At 37.7% G+C, this 22,220-nt stretch overlaps 2 protein-coding genes across 2 annotated transcripts in view; one reads left to right on the plus strand and one right to left on the minus strand.

Moving 5' to 3' along the window:
- The window catches only part of LOC129256725 (DNA/RNA-binding protein KIN17-like), a 36,397-nt gene extending 14,989 nt beyond the window's left edge, over positions 1–21,408 (minus strand). Inside the window, exons 1-6 of the mRNA XM_054894891.2 lie at positions 21,243–21,408; positions 14,801–14,895; positions 4,295–4,461; positions 3,088–3,269; positions 1,270–1,391; positions 525–627 (exon numbers count right to left, since the gene is read on the minus strand). Coding sequence (XP_054750866.2) covers positions 525–627; positions 1,270–1,391; positions 3,088–3,269; positions 4,295–4,442 — 555 coding nt within the window. The 5' untranslated portion in view covers positions 4,443–4,461; positions 14,801–14,895; positions 21,243–21,408. The remainder of the gene's footprint in view (positions 1–524; positions 628–1,269; positions 1,392–3,087; positions 3,270–4,294; positions 4,462–14,800; positions 14,896–21,242) is intronic.
- Positions 10,341–11,435, plus strand: LOC135153462 (uncharacterized). The gene has a single exon (XM_064096077.1). The coding sequence runs from the start codon at positions 10,341–10,343 to the stop codon at positions 11,433–11,435; it is 1,095 nt and encodes a 364-aa protein (XP_063952147.1).
- Positions 21,409–22,220: the final 812 nt, after the last annotated feature.

Here is a 22,220-nt window from a genome sequence, read left to right on the forward strand (position 1 = left end):
CGATAATATGATGTGCCATAATACTGTTGCAAGACCGATCGCAACGGCTTACAACATTGCACTACCGTTGTGTGCGACCGTTCCCCTCGCAATCCCTCGTGCAACACTCGCATGTGATCGCACGAGCACAATAGGATCATAATCGACTTACTCGTGCAACGGGTTTTACTGGTTGTTTTTGTTGTACGACAGCTGTTGCAACTGTGAAAGCCTATGTGCGATATTATGAGATGACTGGCGATTGATGCCTGTTGCAGCCTGTCGCACGACCAAAAGGTCGCAAGTGGTCGTACGTCAATTGTGAAAGGGGCTTTAGTTACTGGAATATTTTTGTTTTTCTTGTCAAAAAACTGTCAAATGTTCTCTAAATGTCCCGTACGACACGTATGGAATCACCCAACTCCTTATTTCAAGGCATATTGAATTACCCTTAGTTACAAATATAAAACAATTCAGTATAAATGCAAACCCTTTTCTGGTTCTGATGAGAAGATATGAACTTCTTTACATGTATTGGTACATACCTCCATGATTTCTTCCAAAGCTGATTTCCTCTTTCCAGACTCTTTGCTACTTCCTTCTTTCTTTTTGGTTCCAACTGCTGCTGCTGCTTGTAGAATATTGCTTCTTTATCAATACAAAAATATTGACAAATAAATGAATACATTCATAGGAAAGTGAATAATCAAGTATTCATGAAAATCTACATCATGAACAAAACCATAATTTCAGCAACTGTAGTCTTTATTATAAGACTGTACTGTTACAGACAGAAAACATAAATAATGATAAAATAATAATGCAGCAAAAAAAATTTATTGGAAAACAAAACATAAATATTTGGTTTGGTAGAAATGAGTATTCACATTGAAAAGATCTTTTCTGCCACCCCCCAACCACTTGTTGAATGCAATTCACTCTAACTCTTTCTATACCATATTTCCTATGAAGAATAGTGAGAGATGGAGGGAGTGTTTATCAAAACATCTTTGCCTTTTAGATTTAACAAAATATTTGATTTTATATCGTCAGTCAACTTGGATATTTGTGTCACATGCTTGTAAACTTCTTCAGGAAGTTACTATTAAACATTTCCAGAGACATGAAAATGTTGGTAGCATTTCGTCCACATTTTTCCTCAAACAAATTGTCTGACAACTTTGAAGCATACTTTGTCAGAGAAAACATAAGAAACAATACTCCCTAAAATCAATGAAGGAAACAAAAATTACAAATCATGAAACACTCACAAGAAATGACTATGCTTACTTTTTATTTTGGATGGTTTGTGATTCTTGACTACCTCCTGCTGACATACTGGCTGATGAACCAAAACTGAAAGTCACCTTCTCTTCTTCATCATCTCTCTTCAATTCAGTGAACTCTGTTTGCTGTAGAATGCAAAGAAATTCTACTAATAAAAGTTCTTTTGAAATTTTGACCATGATCTCCTCTTGCCAAATACCTAATCTCTGACACTTATTTACTAGTTATTATTACCTATATCAGGTGTTTCTCTGTGGCAATAATTTTCCATACTTTGCATACTCTGTCTTTACAGCAGTTAATACATCATACTTTCTCTCTTCCGGGTAGTGCTGCAATTCAGGTGGCATGTTCGGGTTCAGTTTGGTTCGGCACAGTTCAGGAATTTTTTTCTGAACTTTGGTTTGGCAATGTATGACTAAATAAATTACTAAAACATATAAAAAAAGATCGCTTGCCCTGAACCACATAACATTCATTGAACCAACATCTGTCACATACTTGAAAAAAAATTGTTTTTAAAAAGAATTGACTGTTGCATAAATTCCTTTTATTTTCTTTAAAAAAGATAGTAAAAGTCCTTTCTATTTTAATATCAAATTAAATAAAATTACCAAAGGAAATAAAATGAAAGAAAATTAGAGAATGAGGATAGAAATAGAATTTCAATGAACAGAAGTTTTTTAAGGATTATTTCACACAGATATGATTGTGATCGATTACAATGTCAAGCAAACACAGCTACCCCGATAGGAGGGTGTTGATCGGGAATGTTGAACCACAAGACAGCCTATCTCCACTCAACTGCTATCATACTGGTAAAATTCATATTCCAAAGAATATGAAAGGTTTTCCAAAGTCCATATTTTCTTACAAGTGGTTTAATATGGTCAATTACTCTTAAAAGATAAATAAATTCTTGGTCCTAAAAGATCGCCAGAAGATGAAAAATAAATTTTACCATTACTTTGTCAGTTATGAGGAAGGAATTTATGTCTTGTCTTTTTTCTGTTATCAAATAAAAAACAATTATGACCGATTACTACTACGATTGATTACAGCCATGTACATATTCCTCCACACTTTTAAACCGAGTTTAGCTTCAAATGTCCTCCCATTTCAAATTCATGTTTACAGAAATTTTGAAATTGATAAGAATTAAATCAAAGACGAAGACAATGCTTTCGTATTGGATTAAAAAATATTGTGTGGAATTCTTATTGTGCTTAATCACTAACCAATAAAAATGTTTATCATTTTATACCTAAATATATGGAGTCCCAATGGAAATCAATATGCGATCAATAACACTTTAAAAATGCATCTGGCATTTTAAGTTCATGCTGAACCACCAAACCAAGCATGGTGTTCGGTTCGAGCACTACTTCCGGCTTTTCTTTCAGGAAACACCAAATATATTGCCCTTACAAGAGTTATACTGGCCTCTTCTAAAGACTCGGTCCAATATGATTCTGCTGCGGGCAATACATTTCATGTTACATAATTATTGACTCATGACTAACTAATTACCAGACTGTTAAATAAACCTTTTCAAAGATCAGAACTTTCCTGTCACCATTGATGACTACCAACTAGTAACGCCAATAGACCCAGGACCACTGAATTAACAAGGCCAATAAACAAATCCTTGTCAATATCAAGCTTTTATCACATGAAAATCCTCTGGTTTTACCCTCTAGCTTTTGACTTACAACCAATACACACTGGATTGCTACTTAGTAAACAATGCTTAGCCCTAAACCAGTAACCACCTATTTATTAGAAAGCCTAAACTCAATAACGGATGAACAATAACCTAACCTTTGACCCATGAGATTCACCACGTGCAACCTGTTCCTGGATGTGTTTCATGATTCTTTCGTCATCATCCAAGTCCATTTTATCTTTCTTCTTCATTGCCTCCTGTCTTCTTAGAGTCTCAGGATCCCGATCAATATAGGTAATAAACCATCCTTTCTCAGTATGGTCCACTACACAGTACCCTGTAATAAACAATAGATAATCATGTGCAAAATTCATTCTTGATATATAGGCCGTAGGATCATGTTCCATCCTGGGATTAAGCATGCATGAATAATTAAAAAAAATACATATTTTCAGTTTTCATTACTTATCAGAAAAATGAGAAGTCTTACAATTTTTACAGCAATGGGAATATCACTGAACACATCTCTAGAACAAAAAGCCTCATGTTGCGCTTCTATCATTTTGTCATTCATTTATGAATAACAAATAGTAAATCACACAAATATCAACCCCTGTCATAAATTACATTTAAGTATTTTTACATAATCTACTTGTAATGAGTATGTTTATAGCACTAGCTTCAGTTGATGTACAGATGAAAATACCCTTGTAATGGTAATCTGCATATTGGCCAAAATATCTGCATCTCAAATGTCAAACACCCAATAGATATCAATTCATTGATCTCTATGTTGCAAGGTACATAAAATACTCCTCTAATTTCATGAATAAATTTCTTGTTCTGAATTAAATTACCAGATGAACAAGCTAAAATTTGGTGAGTTTATTTCTATGAATCCATAAAAAAAATTAAAAGCCTTTGTTTCTTAGGCTTGTTATAAAAGGATGAGGGAGTTCCATTTAATTTTCGGGTACATTTCTATAGGTGGCCGAAAGGGTCAAAATTAATTAACCTTTAATAGCTAACCCTGCCCTCTTTAATATTGTCAGTCTTATGTATGCTCTTTTATTACTGCTGCTTCATTTATAATTCTAGCAGTCTTTATTTTTGAGCTACCAAAACACATATTTATCATGATAGACTCTTCTCAGCATTCTCTCAGTTGTTTTGTTCAATATTTTAGTTGATGTGGATGTTTATGGATGTGTAATTCTATAGATTTTCATTTCAAATCTTTGATTTCATTTTGCTGTTGTTTTCATGTCCGCAGTTTAATAGTATTTGTTCTTTTTCTCCATAGAAATTCACCCAAAACTCACATGCACCTCACCCAGCATTTTATAACAAGCTGTTTCTAACCTTCTCTTCCAAGCCACTTAACAAACTCTGTCAATGTCTCCCATTTTGTAGAATTCATATGAGTATGATCTCTGTCAGAGATATACTCATTGTATACAATGTTCGAGTGAACACGACGAGTGTTGAAACGGCGCCTCAATAGCTCCATGAAGGTATCAAGGAAATCACTGAAAATAAATTCAATTGAAGTAAAAGTTCAATCTAATAATAAAATGTAAATAAGGCATCAAATGAGGGGGGGGGGGGGGACACACATAAACAAATATGAGTAGACTAGAAATATCACTGAAGGTGATTAATACCCTTGTAACCCCCATCTAAATGCCATTACCATGGTAATGCAGCCTCCAACACCTTTTCGAAAATGAATCTTGCATGTCTTTGCCCCCAGATGAATATTTGTTCCAATTTTTATCGGTGCCGGCTAAAAACTGGGGAAAAGTAGTTTGATCCACAATGAGCTTTCCTGGATTCATGGCCATAATATGTGGTTACCATGGCAACAAAATTTCTGACAAACATGAAAAACCATGTCTTGCACATCTTTAGCTCAAGACCTACAGGTGGTATACGTGCGTGCCAAGTTTCATGGGCTTAAGTCATAAAATGAAGTTGTTCAATCCATATGTTTACACATTATGTGGTGTAATACGTTGTTACCATGGCAATGTAGTTTCATGTCATGGTCATGGAAAAAAAGGTATTGCCCATCATTACCCCATAACAATCGTGTGATCCAAATTTCATAAGAATTGGTTAAAAATTGATTCAGAAGTTCAAACTGAAAGATTTTCACCTTATTATCACCAAAATATACAGTTAACGTGGCAACAAAATTTCCGACACATGCGAAAAATGTGTCTCAAACATCTTTACCTCAAAACAAACGTGTGAGTCAAATTTAATGATAATTAGTAAACAAGTGGAGCGCCTCTGGCTGTCTCACCTGCATCGCGCGATTCAATATAGCAGCAGTGCTGACTTTGAAAAACTACTATAAAATAATTATTAAAAAAAACACCATTCATATAATGATAAAATACTACGTTCATTGACAATAAATGACATTTGACCTTGATCATGCGACGTAAGACTTGTCAGTGATACTTGATTACCCCTATATCCAAATTTTATAAACTATATCTTTAAACTTTGAAAGTTATGACAGCAATCTAATAATTACCTCCAAAATGGCCAAAGTTCCATGACCTTAGATGACTTTTGACTTTGGTCATGTGACCTGAAACTCGCATGAAATGTTCAGTGATACTTGATTACTCTTATGTCCAAGTTTTATGAACTACATGTAGATCCATACACTTACAGAGTTACATGTATGAAGGTTATTCAACAAATACCCCCAACATGGCCAAAGTCCATTGCCTTTGACCTTAGTCATGTGACCTGAAATTCGCACAGGATGTTCAGTGATACTTGATTACTCTTATGTCCAAGTTCTATTAACTAGACCAATAAACTTACATAGTTATGTTGTTAATTCAACAAATACCCCCACCATGGCCAAAGTTCATTGACCTTAAATGACATTTGACCTTGATCATGTGACCTGAAACTTGCACAGGATGTTTAGTGATACTTTATTACTCTTATGTCCAAGTTTCATGAATCAGATCCATAAACTTTCAAAGTTATGATGGTAATTCAACAGATACCACCAACATGGCCAAAGTTCATTGACCTTTGACCTTAGTCATGTGACCTGGAATTCGCACAGAATGTTCAGTGATACTTGATTACTCTTATGTCCAAGTTCTATTAACTAGACCAATAAACATACAGAGTAATGCTGTTAATTCAAAAATACCCCCACCGTGGCCAAAGTTCATTGACCTTAAATGACCTTTGACCTTGATCATGTAACCTGAAACTCCCACAGGATGTTCAGTGATACTTTATTACTCTTAGGTCCAAGTTTCATAAATCAGATCCATAAACGTTCAAAGTTATGATGGTAATTCAACAGATACCCCCAACATGGCCAAAGTTCATTGACCTTTGACCTTAGTCATGTGACCTGAAATTTGCACAGGATGTTCAGTGATACTTGATTACTCTTATGTCCAAGTTTTATGAACTAGACCAGCCACTCTCAATTACTTTTGTGAAAGCTCCATATTTCTTGTTAGGAATCTGTAGGCTACTGCTCCACTAGCGCGAACGAGTGAAATATTGCTAAGGAGGCCCCTGGCTAGCTCGAGGGGCGGAGCCCCTTGAAGTTTTGTATTATGAGGCATTTTAAATGGCCAAGAGAAGCTCTAATCAATATGAACAGATGCAAACAAACTACACAATCTATTTTTTTTAATTAATAAGTGACTTTTCACAACATATACTGGTGATACCATAATAGTGATTGAAGTGACATGTCCTTAATTTTGCTGCTAGGGCTGAGAAATATCTCACCTTATCATTCATTCATTTCATGTTAAGCGTGACTCCACGAGGGCATCCAGCAGACAATACATCGCAGCATTTCACTTTTACAACCTTTGATTTTAAATAATCAGCATCGGCAACAAAAAAATGTCTAAAATTCCGTACTTCCATGAAAATCATTTGATGGTTAAAACTTACCCGACTTACTTATCGTGATGCTATAATAATATGCAAATTAAAAACTTATTTTTATATATTTTGTATGCCACATTTTCCGATAAGATGTTCTTTGCCCGGAGTCCAAGTTATTAATTAAGACCATGGCTTGCCATGTATAAGACTTCTGTTAAATCATGGATTTATTTTCATCATTTCGAGTGATGCATCTGAGCAATTTCACCATTATTTGTTATTGTAGATCAGACTTTCCTGCCATATATTTTTTCTTTTTTTTCCTACCAGCTCCCACGCGCCACTCTGCAAGGCTCGGTGCGCAACAAGTGGCGCGTGCCATCATTTGAGAATCACTGAACTAGAGCCAATAAACTTTCAAAGTTATGACAGCAATTCAACAAATACCCCCAACTTGGCCAAAGTTCATTGACCTTACATGACCTTTGACCTCAGTCATGTGACCTGATATTCGCACAGGATGTTCAGTGATACTTGATTACTCTTATGTCCATGTTTCATGAATCAGATCCATAAACTTTCAGTTATGATGGTAATTCAACAGATACCCCCAACTTGGCCAAAGTTCATTGACCCTAAATGACCTTTGACCTTGGTCATGTGACTTGAAACTCCGGCAGGATGTTCAGTAGTACTTAGTCAGCCGGCAAGCCCCTGTGTTAATGAGCAAATGAGCAAGATTTATCCAAGTCCTCTCGTGGCTGAATTCATGTCCCTGCAAGATCTCGTGAATTGTGAGACTTGCTTTCTCAAAGAATTTAACCACTTTCTCCTTGAGTAATATTGATTATTTTTGTACCATGGGCAAGAGTAAATGTTACTCTTTTATATTGGTCATTTCTTTTGAATGAAATATTTTGATAAATAAGTGATTTTTTTACCTGAAAAGATGCATCAAACAGAATTTTCTTCCTCTGTTTTCACTTGCAAATTGTGCAACATTTTGTGATTTAGGCACCAACATTATTTATATCATCAGAAAGCTCAAACTCTATACTTTCTTACAATGTCACTCTTGATATGTGGCATCTATTAGATGGGTCAGCAGCCAGCTTTTTCCATCAAGATGCAAGCGAGATTTCTGAAATTTCTGAGTAACATAAAATCCAGAGTTCTGATTGGCTGAATAATGTTTTCAACACAACAGGCGCGGGTAATTTGAAGAGATTACCACATGGTGAGTGTGACCTTGCAGAGGCCCAGTGAGGGGAACATTGGAATTTGCATGGGTGTGTTGTCTCTATGACCAATCAGAGCGCAGTATTCTTGTTTTTGAGCTGCTAAATGTACTTGGCCTATGAAAGGCTGGCTGCTGACCCATCTAAAATACATCTTCTTATAAAAGTTATATCATATTAAAGCTTAGATATTCAGCTTTATCATGATCTAAAAATCATTTGTGCTCAAACAGAAATTAAGTGTGAAAACAACAACTTTTGTTGCATGAAAAAATTATTTTGTTTCATGTTTTAGATCAAAAGTTTTCCCTATATTACAACATCCTTTTAAAAATCCAAACACATGACCTGAAAGAATGATTCTTCTTCTTTACAAAGATACCAAAAACATGAAATTTGGTCAATATTTAGAGCAGCAATGGCCGAATAAAAAGAGGTGTTTTGGTTCGCACCAAGCTCATTAACTATGCAAAAACCCTCTAGTCATGAATATCACTTGGATAAAAGAAGCTACTTTTTCAGGGCTTGCCGACTGACTGTACTTGATAAACCTTATGTCCATATTTTAATAAACTAGGTCCATATACATGTACTTTCTAAGTTATGATGTCATTTCAAAAACTTAACCTTCGGTTAAGATTTTGATGTTGATTCCCCCAACATGGTCTTAAGTTCATTGACCCCAATGACCTTTGACCTTGGTCATGTGACCTGAAACTCAAGCAGGATGTTCAGTAATTAAGCTTATGTGCAAGTTTCATGAACTAGGTCCATATACTTTCTAAGTTATGATGTCATTTCAAAAACTTAACCTTCGGTTAAGATTTGGTGTTGACGCCGCCACTGCCGTCGGAAAAGCGGCGCCTATAGTATCACTCTGCTATGCAGGTGAGACAAAAACTGATGAAGTAGTTTGAACCACAAGAATTTTACCAAATTTTCACCATATAATACGTTGCTACCATGGCAAAACCATTTCCTACACATGTTTGCAAAAAATATACCTGGTGTAGCGGCAGATCTGGTTCCACCGGCGGATACGGTATCCGCCGGCAGGTATCGTTCTTAAAACCCCTATTCCACAGATAGCAAGACTTCTGAAAGACTGCTTAAGCATGAAATTGCTTGATCTTTCAAAGGTCTTTCAATCAACTTTCAAAGATCTCCAAGGTCTTTTACGATTCCTGATGGATCTTTCAATGGACTTTGTGGTCCTTGAAACGGTTCAAAACAGTCTTTCAGCGGTCTTTCAGGAAAATTGTCTTTCAGCAGACTTTCTATGAACTTTCAAAGTTCTTATTAGCCTTTCCATGATCTATCGAGAGTCCCTCAAAACTTTCGCGGAGATCACTGTAAGACTCTTGACAAATCATTGAAAGATCATTGAAAGACCAGGGAAAGTCCATGGAAAGAATTCTGAAAGACCACATGTTGCACAAAAGATCTCTGAAAGACCTTTGAAAGATATATATAGGACTTGTCTACGTCCAGTGAGACAAAAAGTATCAATCAGTCTTTCACAGTTCTTTGAGTAGTCTTTCTGAGAGATGGCAAATTTCAGTTATCTTGGAGAATGCTGTAAGACCTTGCCAATTTTTGGTTTTTCAAAGGTCCTTCAAAGGTCTCACCTCTGTGGAACGAGGGCCTTACTCTGAACCATAACTGCCGGGTTGACGCGGTTTAATTTTTTTATTATTTATTCTCCTATTAACAATAACATAGATCAAAATGAAAGGTCCTATATAAATATGAAGGAAATGGGTACCGAGTGCATGCAGATCGAGAAACAATAGCAAGAACAATATCTGCCGAAGACTAATTGGTTCTGAATCCGCCGAAGTTGGAACACAATCCACTGGCAGATAGTATTCTTACAACCGCATCTGCCTGGCACCAGATCCGCCGCTACATTTGCACTTCTTTACCACATGACCAATGTATGTGCAAAATTTCATGAGAATTGGTTTTTAAAAATGAGAATGCAGTTCAAACCACAAAATTTTTACCTAATTTTTGACATAATATACTCAATATGCTACCATGACAACACAATTTCAAAAACAAGCGAAAAATGTGTCTCGTATATTTTGACTCCAGACCAGTGTGTATTCTGAATTTCATGAGAATTGGTTAAAAATGTGTAAAACAAGTGGAGCGCCTCTGACAGTCTCGCCTGCATTACGCAATTCAATATAGCAGCAGTGCTGACTTTGAAAACAACTATAGAATAATCGTTTATTATCACGCATAGATCCGCCGCCAATGACCTTTTGAGCCACATGAATTCGCAGCAGCCATCCATCCGTTTCACCATGGAGATGGAGTGCAACGAGCGCATTGCCTTTCTAGACACTATGGTGCACCGTCACACCAGCGGGCGATTGTACATCACCGTATACAGGAAGCCCACGCACACCGATCAGTACATTGCTTATGATTCGCATCACCCGAAGTCCGTTAAGCGCGGGGTAGTGAAGTGTCTTTATGACAGAGCTTCACGCATCGTTACAAAGCCCCATTTCACAGCTACAGAGAAGCAACACATCACCTCGGCTCTTATTTCTAACGGTTACCTGCGCTCCTTCGTTAACCGCGTCACTAAGAAGAAGAGCGCTCCATCCGAACAGCCTACGCAATTTAAATCCGCTATAGTAATCCCGTTTGTTGATGGTATCGCGCATCTTCTCCGCCGGCGCTTGGAGAAGCATGGCATCCGAGTTATATTCAAGTCCGACAGCATCCGCAGCCAGCTGGTCTGTCCGAAAGACCGCCCGATCCCCGACAGACGCGATGGGGTTGTTTATAAGATCCCATGCTCGACTTGCGACAAAGTCTACATCGGTGAGACTGGTAGACCTGTGGGGGAACGCATGAAGGAACATCGCCGTGATGTTCGGCTTAGGAGCACTGATAGCTCTGCTGTTGCAGAACATGCTTGGGACTCCGATCATCCACCTAACTGGGATGAGGTCAGCTGCATTGCTAATGATAAGCATTGGTATACGCGGCGCATTAAGGAAGCGATTCAGATCCGTTTGCACCCGAGTAATATCAACAGGGACAACGGCATTGAGATCCCTGATGAATGGTTACCTACCATCCGACGGCATACTGCATCCACCGTTCACAGCGCGCGGCGCCCGCACCAGCGGGTGCCTGACACCAGCGTGGATGCTGATTGGCCGGCTGCATCGGCCAGTCACAGCGCGCGGTGCACGCTCCAGAGGGCGCCAAGCACCAGCGCGGACCCTGATTGGCCAGCGGCATCGGCCAATCACAGCGCGGCTCACGCCCGAGTGGAGCCAGACAATAGCTCCCGACGCTATATAACCCGTGCGCAGCAGCGTCTTTGCTCATTGTCTGACGAAGTCTAGCAGCTTGCAGACGAAACGTCGCTTTCCCACTACGTTTGCTACATCGTGAGACAACTGGTTATTTCTTCTACTCAACCCTTCACCACGATGAACCTCTTCCACATCAACTATAGAATAATCATTCACAAAAAACACCATTCATATGATGATAAAATACTGTTTCGGTAAAGGGAAATAATCTGTTGTCTCACGATGTGGCAAACTGAAATTGCGACGTTTTGACTGCACCTGCTAGTCTTCGTCAGGCAATGAGGTGGACAATCGCTGCGTTGAACATCCTTTGGAAGTTTCAGGTCACATGAACGAGGTCAAAGGTCATTTAGGGTCAATGAACTTACATTTTGTTGGGGGAATCATAACAAAATTTTAACCAAGTTTAAGTTTTTTTAAATGTCATAACTTTGAAAGTGTATGGATCTAGTTCATGAAACTTAAACAAACGAGTATTCAAGCATCAGTGAACATCCTGCAAGAGTTTTAGGTCACATGACCAAGGTCAATGAACTTTGGCGTTTTGGGGGTATCTGTTTATTTGCCATCATAACTTTGAAAGTTTATGGATCTAGTTCATGAAATGTGGACATAAGGGTAATCAAGTATCACTGATCGTGTTGCACAAGTCTTCAGTCACACAATCAAGGTCAAATGTCATTTAGGGTCAATAAACAGTATTTTAGTACGGAAGATGTTGATCAGCGTGGTAGTATAGAATAGGTAAAGGAAAATAATCTGTTGTCTCATGATGTGGCAAACTGAAATTGTGACGTTTCGACTGCACCTGCTAGTCTTCGTCAGGCAATAAGGTGGACAATCGCTGCATGCGCCTTTTATACCGTAAGCTGTTTGCCGTCGCTGCCTGAATCGCTGCACTATGATTGGTCGGAGCAACTTACCAATCAGAAGCCTTGGACGATGCGATCGCTGGGCGGCATGCGGACGTCGGGGAAATCCCGTCGGCTGCCGGCGGTCTCGATAAGTATCGGGCAGTCGTAGGGGGCGCATGCCGGCCGCCTGATACTCGAGTCCGCCGGCAGCCGACGGGATTTCCCCGACGTCCGCACACCGCCCAGCGATCGCACCGTCTGCGGCTTCTAATTGGTAAGTTGCTCCGACCAATCATAGTGCAGCGATTCAGGCAGCGACGGCACACAGCTCACGGTATAAAAGGCGCATGCAGCGATTATCCACCTTATTGCCTGACGAAGACTAGCAGGTGCAGTCGAAACGTCACAATTTCAGTTTGCCACATCGTGAGACAACAGATTATTTTCCTTTACCTATTCTATACTACCACGATGATCAACATCTTCCGTACTAAAATACTGTTTATTGACCCTAAATGACATTTGACATTGATTGTGTGACTGAAGACTTGTGCAACACGATCAGTGATACTTGATTACCCTTATGTCCACATTTCATGAGCAAGATCCATGAACTTTCATAGTTATGATGGCAAATTAACAAATACCCCCAAAACGCCAGAGTTCATTGACCTTGGTCATGTGAGCTGAAACTCTTGCAGGATGTTCACTGATGCTTGAATACTCGTTTGTCCAAGTTTCATAAACTAGATCCATACACTTTCAAAGTTATGACATTTAAAAAAACTTAAACTTGGTTAAAATTTTGTTTTGATTCCCCCAACAAAATGTAAGTTTATTGACCCTAAATGACCTTTGACCTCGGTCATGTGACCTGAAACTCTCAAAGGATGTTCAATGATACTTGATTCCCTTATGTCCAAGTTTCATGAACCAGATCCATAAACTTTCAAAGCTATGATGAAAATCAACAAATACCCGCAACATGGCTGATTCTCGCACAGGATGTTATGTGATAATTGATTACACTTACATCCAAGTTTTATGAAATAGGTCCATAAGAAATGAAAAGTAACAATGGAAATTCAACAAATACCCTTGACATGCCCAAAGTTCATTGACCTTAAATGACCTTTGAAATAGGTCATGTGACCTGAAAACTCAGGCAGGATGTCCAAAAATACTTGATTACCCTTATGTCCAAGTTTCATGAACTAGGTCCATATACTTTTTAAGTTATGTCATTTCGAAACTTAACCTTAAGTTAAGATTTGATGTTGATGCCACCGCAGTCGTAGCCACCGTTGGAAAAGCGGTGCCTAGTCACGCTCTGCTATGCAAGCAAGACAAAAAAATTCAAATATTTGTTTAGTCACAATGCCATTTTGCTGTTATTATTGGATATATATTGATTGTCAATTATCATTTATTGGTATACGTTGTATTGGTATTTGTAAATTTGTTGATAACCAACGAGCACTAAATTTCCATTTAATTGGACAATAATTTCAATTCAATTCAATTCAAAATTGAAGAATAGAAGTAGTTCGAAGCACAAGATTTGCAACGGACTGACTGAACGCCTGACCGTACACTGATTCTTATGTATAAAAAATTCAAATAAGATTTTAATAGTTCATGAAACTATCAAACTAATAATTATGATAAATATAATAATTTCTAAGTATGTCCCTATGCACTTATATGAAACAACAGAATTAATAATATTAAGAATCATATAAAAATAGAACAGATAATAATGATACTATAATATGATTATGAAGACAAATTATCTGTGCCATGAAATCACTGATATCATGCATTCTATACAAGTTTTTTTTTCAAATATTGAATATAAATGAAGGTCATTTTGATGTCTGAAAGTTACATATAAATAAATCATCATTTCTTCAGACATCATAATGATACATTTACTTTTTAATTGTTACTCATAACTGATGTTGCAAACCCTATATTCCCCATTTCTTATAGAATTACTGATTACTACACATGCTTAGTTGTCATTCCATGAACAGTCTACAATAATGATCCATAGTCTACTGTAATATACCGTGTTTACATGTGATCGGCTTTTGCATCGGCTCGCGGTTCTGAACCGCAAGCCGATGCAGCATAGGCTTTTTCATAGCGTGTAAACGCCATTAACTTGCATCGGCTCTTGGTTCAGAATCGGCAATTTTGCACCACCAAAGTAGTAGGTTCAGAACCGCGAGCCGATGCAGAATCGGTTTTACTACGTGTAAACAGAAAGCCGATTCTGCATCGGCAATTGGTGCGCATTTCATTTATTTTACCATTGTGACGTAATTGTAAGCGCACGGATCCAGCGTTGTCTTTATTATGACGTATATTGTTGGTGTGCGTATCATTTCAGGTTTTTGACACGCGAGCCGATTCTGCACCGCGAGCTGTAACAGCGTGTAAACGCAGTGCAAGATAAACCAAAAGCCGATTCTGCATTGGCTTTTGGTTCTGAACCAAAAGCCGATCACATGTAAACATGGTTATAGATTCACTTACTTGGAGAAGGTGTCCAAAAACTCTTCCTCATTATCTGCAAACAGTAAGAGTTGCCTCTGATGCGACTCAGATGTAAGATGGCACTTGAATCCATTCTAAATGGGAAGAAAGATAAAGATAAATTTTTGATGATTCTAAACATCTAACCTAGCTTGGCCTGTCCAGCTACCTTGATGAGTCACATTTTGCTTTTTAAATTAATATAATTAAGAGAATAGAACTCCAAAACTGTAATAACTTGTTGGTTCTCTTTGATTTGTGCGAGTTATTACAATCTCTACCTATGAAAATTTTGATTAGGAATTGTTCGCCACACTCCTGTCCAGTGTTGAAATTATTTTTTATTTTTAGGGAGCCATTTTGAAAAATAAAAGAGAGCCATTTTCCATTTTACAAGAGCCATTAAAAAAAATGATTCAGCGCATGGTTTCGCATCACAGTTTTTCCTGCTTGTTTACAAATTTATTTAATGTTAAACATTGTTTATTTAATTGCTATTTACTTTTTCTTCATTGTTATTGATTGTTGAATTATTATTTTCTTTTCTGTATTGGACGTTCTAACTTGAAAAGGATGAAGTTTATCAAATTTGAACAGAATTTGTATTCAGAGAAATGTTTCATAAATACTTTTTGACTAAAACTCACTTGAAAATTATTTAATGAAATATTGAATGCATCACAGCCTGACAGCTAATGTCACGATGTCAACTATTTCTCAAGCTAGGCTACGCTATGCCTACGCTAGCGCAGCTCAGCCACTAAACATAGCACAGCTCTCAGTCAATCATCACCCCAACACATACCTGTAGCTCACAGTCAATCATCACCGCAACACAGGCGGGTATGAAACTGCATTAGCGCCAATACATGTATACACTCGGGCACTGGCCGTTACCAAAAATCCCCACAGAATATTCTAATTTCGGTCTGAAAATTGCGGGATCTGCGCCAAATATTGAAATTTCCAGAGCACCAAGTGGCTTAGTTCAGATTTGAGAAGTGGAGTCTCCGAAAATTACTCTAAAATAAAAACAAGTAGAGCGCCTCTGGCAGTCTCACCTGCATCACGCAATTCAATATAGCAGCAGTGCTGACTTTGAAAACTACTACAAAATAATCATTCACAAAAACGCCATTCATATAATGATACAATACTACGTTCATTGACAATAAATGACATTTGACCTTCATCACACAACCTAAGACTTGTCAGTGATACGTGATTACCCCTATATCTACATTTTATAAACTAAATCTATAAACTTTGAAAGTTATGACAGGAATCTAATAATTACCTCCAAAATGGCCAAACTTCAATGACCTTAAATGATCTTTGACTTTGGTCATGTGACCTGAAACTCACATGAGATGTTCAATGATACTTGATTAGGCTACTCTATGTACAAGTTTTATGAACTAGATCCATACACTTTCAGAGTTATGATGGTTATTTAACAAATACCCCCAACATGGCCAAAGTCCATTGACCTTTGACCTTGATCATGTGACCTGAAACTCTCACAGGATGTTCAGTGATACTTGATTACTCTTACATGTACAGTACGTCCAATTTTTATGAACTAGACCAATACACTTACAGAGTTATGATGGTAATTCAACAAATACCCCCACATGGCCAAAGTTCATTGATCTTAAATAACCTTTGACCTTGGTCATGTGACCTGAAACTTGCACAGGATGTTCAGTGATACTTGATTACTCTTATGTCCAAATTTCATAAATCAGATCCATAAACTTTCAAAGTTATGATGGTAATTCAACAGATACCCACAACATGGCCAAATTTCATTGACCTTTGACCTTGGTCATGTGACCTGAAATTTGCACAGGATTTTCAGTGATACTTGATTACTTTTATGTCCAAGTTGTATGAACTCGACCAATAAACTTTAAAAGTTATGATGGTAATTCAACAAATATCCCCAACTTGGCCAAAGTTCATTGACCTTAAATGACCTTTAACCTTGATCATATAACCTGAAACTCGCACATGATGTGTAGTGATACGCGATTACTCTTATGTCCAAGTTTCATGAATCATATCCATAAATTTTTAAAGTTCTGAATCTGATGGTAATTTAATTTAAAGGTCAAGTCCACCCCAGGAAAATGCTGACTTGAATAAATAGAGGAAAATCAAACTAGCATAGTGCTGAAAATTTCATCAAAATCGGATGTAAAATAAGAAAGTTATGACATTTTGAAGTTTTGCTTATTTTTCACAAAACAGTGATATGCACAACTAGGTGAGTCAGTCGATGATGTCCATCACTCACTATTTCTTTTGTTTTTATTGTTTGAATTATACAATATTTCATTTTTTATAGATTTGACAATAAGGACCAACTTGACTGAAACATATATAGTATTAAACAATGCTAATGCCACATGTTCAGGAGGGAATTAATCATTGTATTACTTGACAATGAGGAGAAAATTAGAATATTTCATATAATAAAATACAAAAGAAATAGTGAGTGGATGACGTCATAGTCTCCTCATTTGCATACCAGCCAGGATGTACATATAACTGTTTTGTCAAATTAAGCGAAACTTTAAAATGTCATAACTCTTTTTATTCAAATCAACTTTTTGTTGGGGTGGACTTGTCCTTTAACAAATACCCCCAATTTGGCCAAAGTTCATTGCCCCTAAATGACCTTTGACCTTGGTCATGAGCTTTATAACTTAGACTGGTCCCCTGTTTATATATCTAATGATGTTAATGAAGCTTATAATATATTTTTGTCCATGTTCATTCCTATGTTAGATAAGTGTTTACCTATAAAGAACAAGGCAAAAGCAATTTTGTGTCTCGCCCACTTATGAAAATAACCAGAAATATCGTGATTTGCGAGGGCACGCAAGAGAATTATATCGAAACTTCATTGTGAAATGACTGGGATGGAATAACACTTGTCATAAGAGCCTTGCACGTAAACTTTAATGTTGACCTGAAAATGACCTTTGACCTTATCATGTGACCTCAGACTGCAGCATAACATGCAGGTCGCCTAAGTACATCTACCATCCAAGTTTTGTTGAAAAGTAACTTACGGTTGCAGAGTTAGGTGTCATAAGAGAGTCTTGCATGTAAACTTTAACGTTGACCTCAAAATGAACTTTGTCTTAACCATGTGACCTCCAACTGCAGCATAACATGCAGGTCCTCAAGTCCAACTACCATCCAAGTTTGGTTGAAAAGTGACTTACGGTTGCGGAGTTAGGTGTCATAAGAGTCTTGTATGTAAACTTTAATGTTGACCTGAAATGACCTTGACCTTACCATGTGACCTCTGACTGCAGCATAACATGCACGTCCCCCAAGTCTATCTAACATCCAAGTTTGGTTGAAAAGTGACTTACGGTTGCGGAGTTAGGTGTCATAAGAGAGTCTTGCATGTAAACTTTAACGTTGACCTGAAAATGACCTTTGACCTTACCATGTGACTTCCGACTGCAGCATAACATGCAGGTCCCCCAAGTCCATCTACCATCCAAGTTTGGTTGAAAAGCTACTTACGGTTGCGGAGTTAGGTGTCATAAGAGAGTCTTCTATGTAAACTTTAACATTGATCTGAAAATGACCTTTGACCTTACCATGTGACCTCCGACTGCAGCATAACATGCAGGTCCACCAAGTCCATCTACCATCCAAGTTTGGTTGAAAAGCGACTTACGGTTGCGGAGTTAGGTGTCATAAGAGAGTCTTGCATGTAAACTTTAACGTTGACCTGAAAATGACCTTTGACCTTACCATGTGACCTCAGACTGCACCATAACATGCAGGTCCCCCAAGTCCATCTACCATTCAAGTTTGGTTGAAAAGCGACTTACGGTTGCGGAGTTAGGTGTCATAAGAGAGTCTTGCATGTAAACTTTAATGTTGACCTGAAAATGACCTTTGACCTTACCATGTGACCTCAGACTGCAACATAACATGCAGGTCCCCCAAGTCCATCTACCATTCAAGTTTGGTTGAAAAGCGACTTACGGTTGTGGAGTTAGGTGTCATAAGAGAGTCTTGCATGTAAACTTTAACGTTGACCTGAAAATGACCTTTGACCTTACCATGTGACCTCAGACTGCATCATAACATGCAGGTCCCCCAAGTCCATCTACCATTCAAGTTTGGTTGAAAAGCGACTTACGGTTGTGGAGTTAGGTGTCATAAGAGAGTCTTGCATGTAAACTTTAACGTTGACCTGAAAATGGCCTTTAACCTTACCATGTGACCTCCGACTGCAGCAAAACATGCAGGTCCCCCAAGTCCATCTACCATCCAAGTTTGGTTGAAAAGCGACTTACGGTTGCGGAGTTAGGTGTCATAAGAGAGTCTTGCATGTAAACTTTAACGTTGACCTGAAAATGACCTTTGACCTTACCATGTGACCTCAGACTGCATCATAACATGCAGGTCCCCCAAGTCCATCTACCATTCAAGTTTGGTTGAAAAGCGACTTATGGTTGCGGAGTTAGGTGTCATAAGAGAGTCTTGCATGTAAACTTTAACGTTGACCTGAAAATGACCTTTGACCTTACCATGTGACCTTAGACTGCATCATAACATGCAGGTCCCCCAAGTCCATCTACCATTCAAGTTTGGTTGAAAAGCTACTTACGGTTGTGGAGTTAGGTGTCATAAGAGTCTTGCATGTAAACTTTAACGTTGACCTGAAAATGACCTTTGACCTTACCATGTGACCTCCGACTGCAGCAAAACATGCAGGTCCCCCAAGTCCATCTACCATCCAAGTTTTGGTTGAAAAGCGACTTACGGTTGCGGAGTTAGGTGTCATAAGAGAGTCTTGCATGTAAACTTTAACGTTGACCTCAAAATGACCTTTGACCTTACCATGTGACCTCAGACTGCATCAAAACATGCAGGTCTCCCAAGTCCATCTACCATCCAAGTCTGGTTGAAAAGAGACTTACGGTTGTGGATTTATGTGTCGTTACAGGTTTGTGACGGACGGATGACGGACGACATTTGGATCCCTAAGTCTCGCCTTCACCTCTGGTGGGCGAGACAAAAATAAAGTTTGTACCATAAAGATTCGGAAACCATGGATAACCCCAAAACTTATGAGATATATCAAAAGCAAACAAGTTATAAAAACAATTTCTAAAAAATAAAACATCTTCCAGTGAAATTAAATACAAAAGGCATCGTAACAAAGTTAATAATTTATTGCGCAATGCCAAGAAAATGTATTATTCTAATAAGTTAAGTCAAAGTAAAAACAATGTTAAAGGAACATGGTCGATTATCAACAATATACTAAAAAAATTAGAAAAAAAATACTCCAAACTATTTTATTTGTGATGAGAAAGAAATCAATGATCCACATAGTATTGCCAAAGAGTTTATTTCCTATTATGTTAACTGTTGTTCATGTAACATCACTGTTGATAGTTATCTTGCTGATAGCTGTCCGAAGTCAATATTTTTAAAACCTATTACAGAATCTGAAATTGCTGAAATTTGTAAATCATTAAAAAACAGTTATTCATATGACTCTAATTATTTAAATGTTAAAATTATGAAGCAAATTATTTACTCCATTGTGAAACCTTTAGTACATATTTTTAACATGTCTATTGAAACTAGTGACGTTCCACTCAAATTGAAAATTGCAAAAATAGTGCCCATTTATAAAAAGGGAGATTGTCATGTTTTCAACAATTATCGTCCAATCTCTATTCTACCCTGTTTTTCTAAGTTGATTGAGAAATTTATTTATAATCGAGTGTACTCTTTTCTTTGTAGCCACAATATTATCACTAACAGCCAATATGGATTCAGAAAAAATCATTCTACTTCCCATGCAATTATATAATCGAGTGTACTCTTTTCTTTGTAGCCACAATATTATCACTAACAGCCAATATGGATTCAGAAAAAATCATTCCACTTCCCATGCAATTATAGACATTCAAGATAAAATTGTTTAATCTATTATTGATAATAAGTTTGGGTTTGGGATATTTCTGGATTTGTGACAACCCCTGTAAAAAGTATAACAGTAAGGCACAGACAGAAATACCAATAGGGTTCATGGAAATACTATTCATTGGCAGTATCTTGTACTGTGCTTGGGCGACTGTTTTTTAAAATAATTATATGAAAATAAAGCATATAATCAACAAAAAATACAAATAAATTAAGAGAATTACGACCAAACATAGTAATGAACATATTAACAGTGCATAAATAGTATAAACAGAGAATGTTCAATGTTCCAAAATAATGTTGTAACCCGCACCCGTTGCGGTACGGGTTAACCTGCCGGTATGCCCCCCATCGCGGGTTGCGGGCCGGGCCGAGTTCATTCTCAAACCCCGAACCGTCATACGAAAAAAAGGGAGAAGTAACGACGCACAATAAAAACATTAACAATGAAAATTGTGCTTCTTACGTGGCGGATTCTTTTAGAGACGTAGATATTTCCTTTTAAAAAATGCCGGCGTATTTTTGTCTTGTGAACAGTGAACAGGACTGAGACAGTTCGACATAATACATCGAGTTGCTCTTTCAAAGGAGCGCCAGTGCAGCGCAGTCAGAGAAAGGAATGTTTTACGACTGGGAGAGGGGGAGAGAGAGAGAGATAGAGAGAGAGAGGGGAGGGGATGTGTTCGGAGAATGTAAACAGAAGCCAGAATACATTGCATAATCATGTCTGGCAAGGAGTGAGTGATAGGCCACGTGGCAGAGAAAGGAATGCTTTATGACTTGGAGTGGGGCGAGTCGAGCCTGTTTCCACAGCAATGCTCGCTGTTTGAGCTCGAGGGATTTGCGGTGCACGGCAGTGAGACAGTTGTTTGCTTATCGGATTACCAAATTAGGTAATGACCTGATAGTCAGGTCAGAGTGTTAGCTGCCCTTTTTTGAAGACATGCTAAGCTGGTCTAGTCTAGTGGCTAACTAACCCTCCTTTTCATTATTTCATACATTTTCTGATGAAAACTGAAGCCCCCGCACCCTGAATGCCCAGATCTCTTGATTTTTCTGATGTACAATTGATTGAAAGTCTTTAAAATTTCTGAAGATGTAAAATTGGATTGCAATGGATTGCAAGTTTCTTGCAAATACCTCTCTCTTGACCGATCGATCAAGAGAGATAAAAAATAAATAAAAGCCTAACTAAGCTAGCTAATCACTAGTAACACGAGCTGTTTAGGTAAGTTCATGGGCGCCCTCGTGCACGTTTGTATTAGTTTACAAAGAATTGGAAGAAATACAAAAACAGAAGGAAATAATATGGAGATATACAAGAAGAAAAAATTGACTGTATCATTATCCTGGTATTTATTTCAATTTTGATTACTTTATAGACGAGGTCCCATAGAATTGAATATTGTAATTATGATTGTTGTGAGTCGCCGTGTCGATCGAC

This window comes from Lytechinus pictus, chromosome 3 (genome assembly GCF_037042905.1).
Source record: "Lytechinus pictus isolate F3 Inbred chromosome 3, Lp3.0, whole genome shotgun sequence".
In the NCBI taxonomy this organism is placed as follows: Eukaryota; Metazoa; Echinodermata; class Echinoidea; order Temnopleuroida; family Toxopneustidae; genus Lytechinus; species Lytechinus pictus.

What these genes read in the sequence shown, in the direction of transcription:
- LOC135153462 (XM_064096077.1), top strand. Translation starts at nt 10,341, where the DNA reads ATGAATTCGCAGCAGCCATCCATCCGTTTCACCATGGAGATGGAGTGC.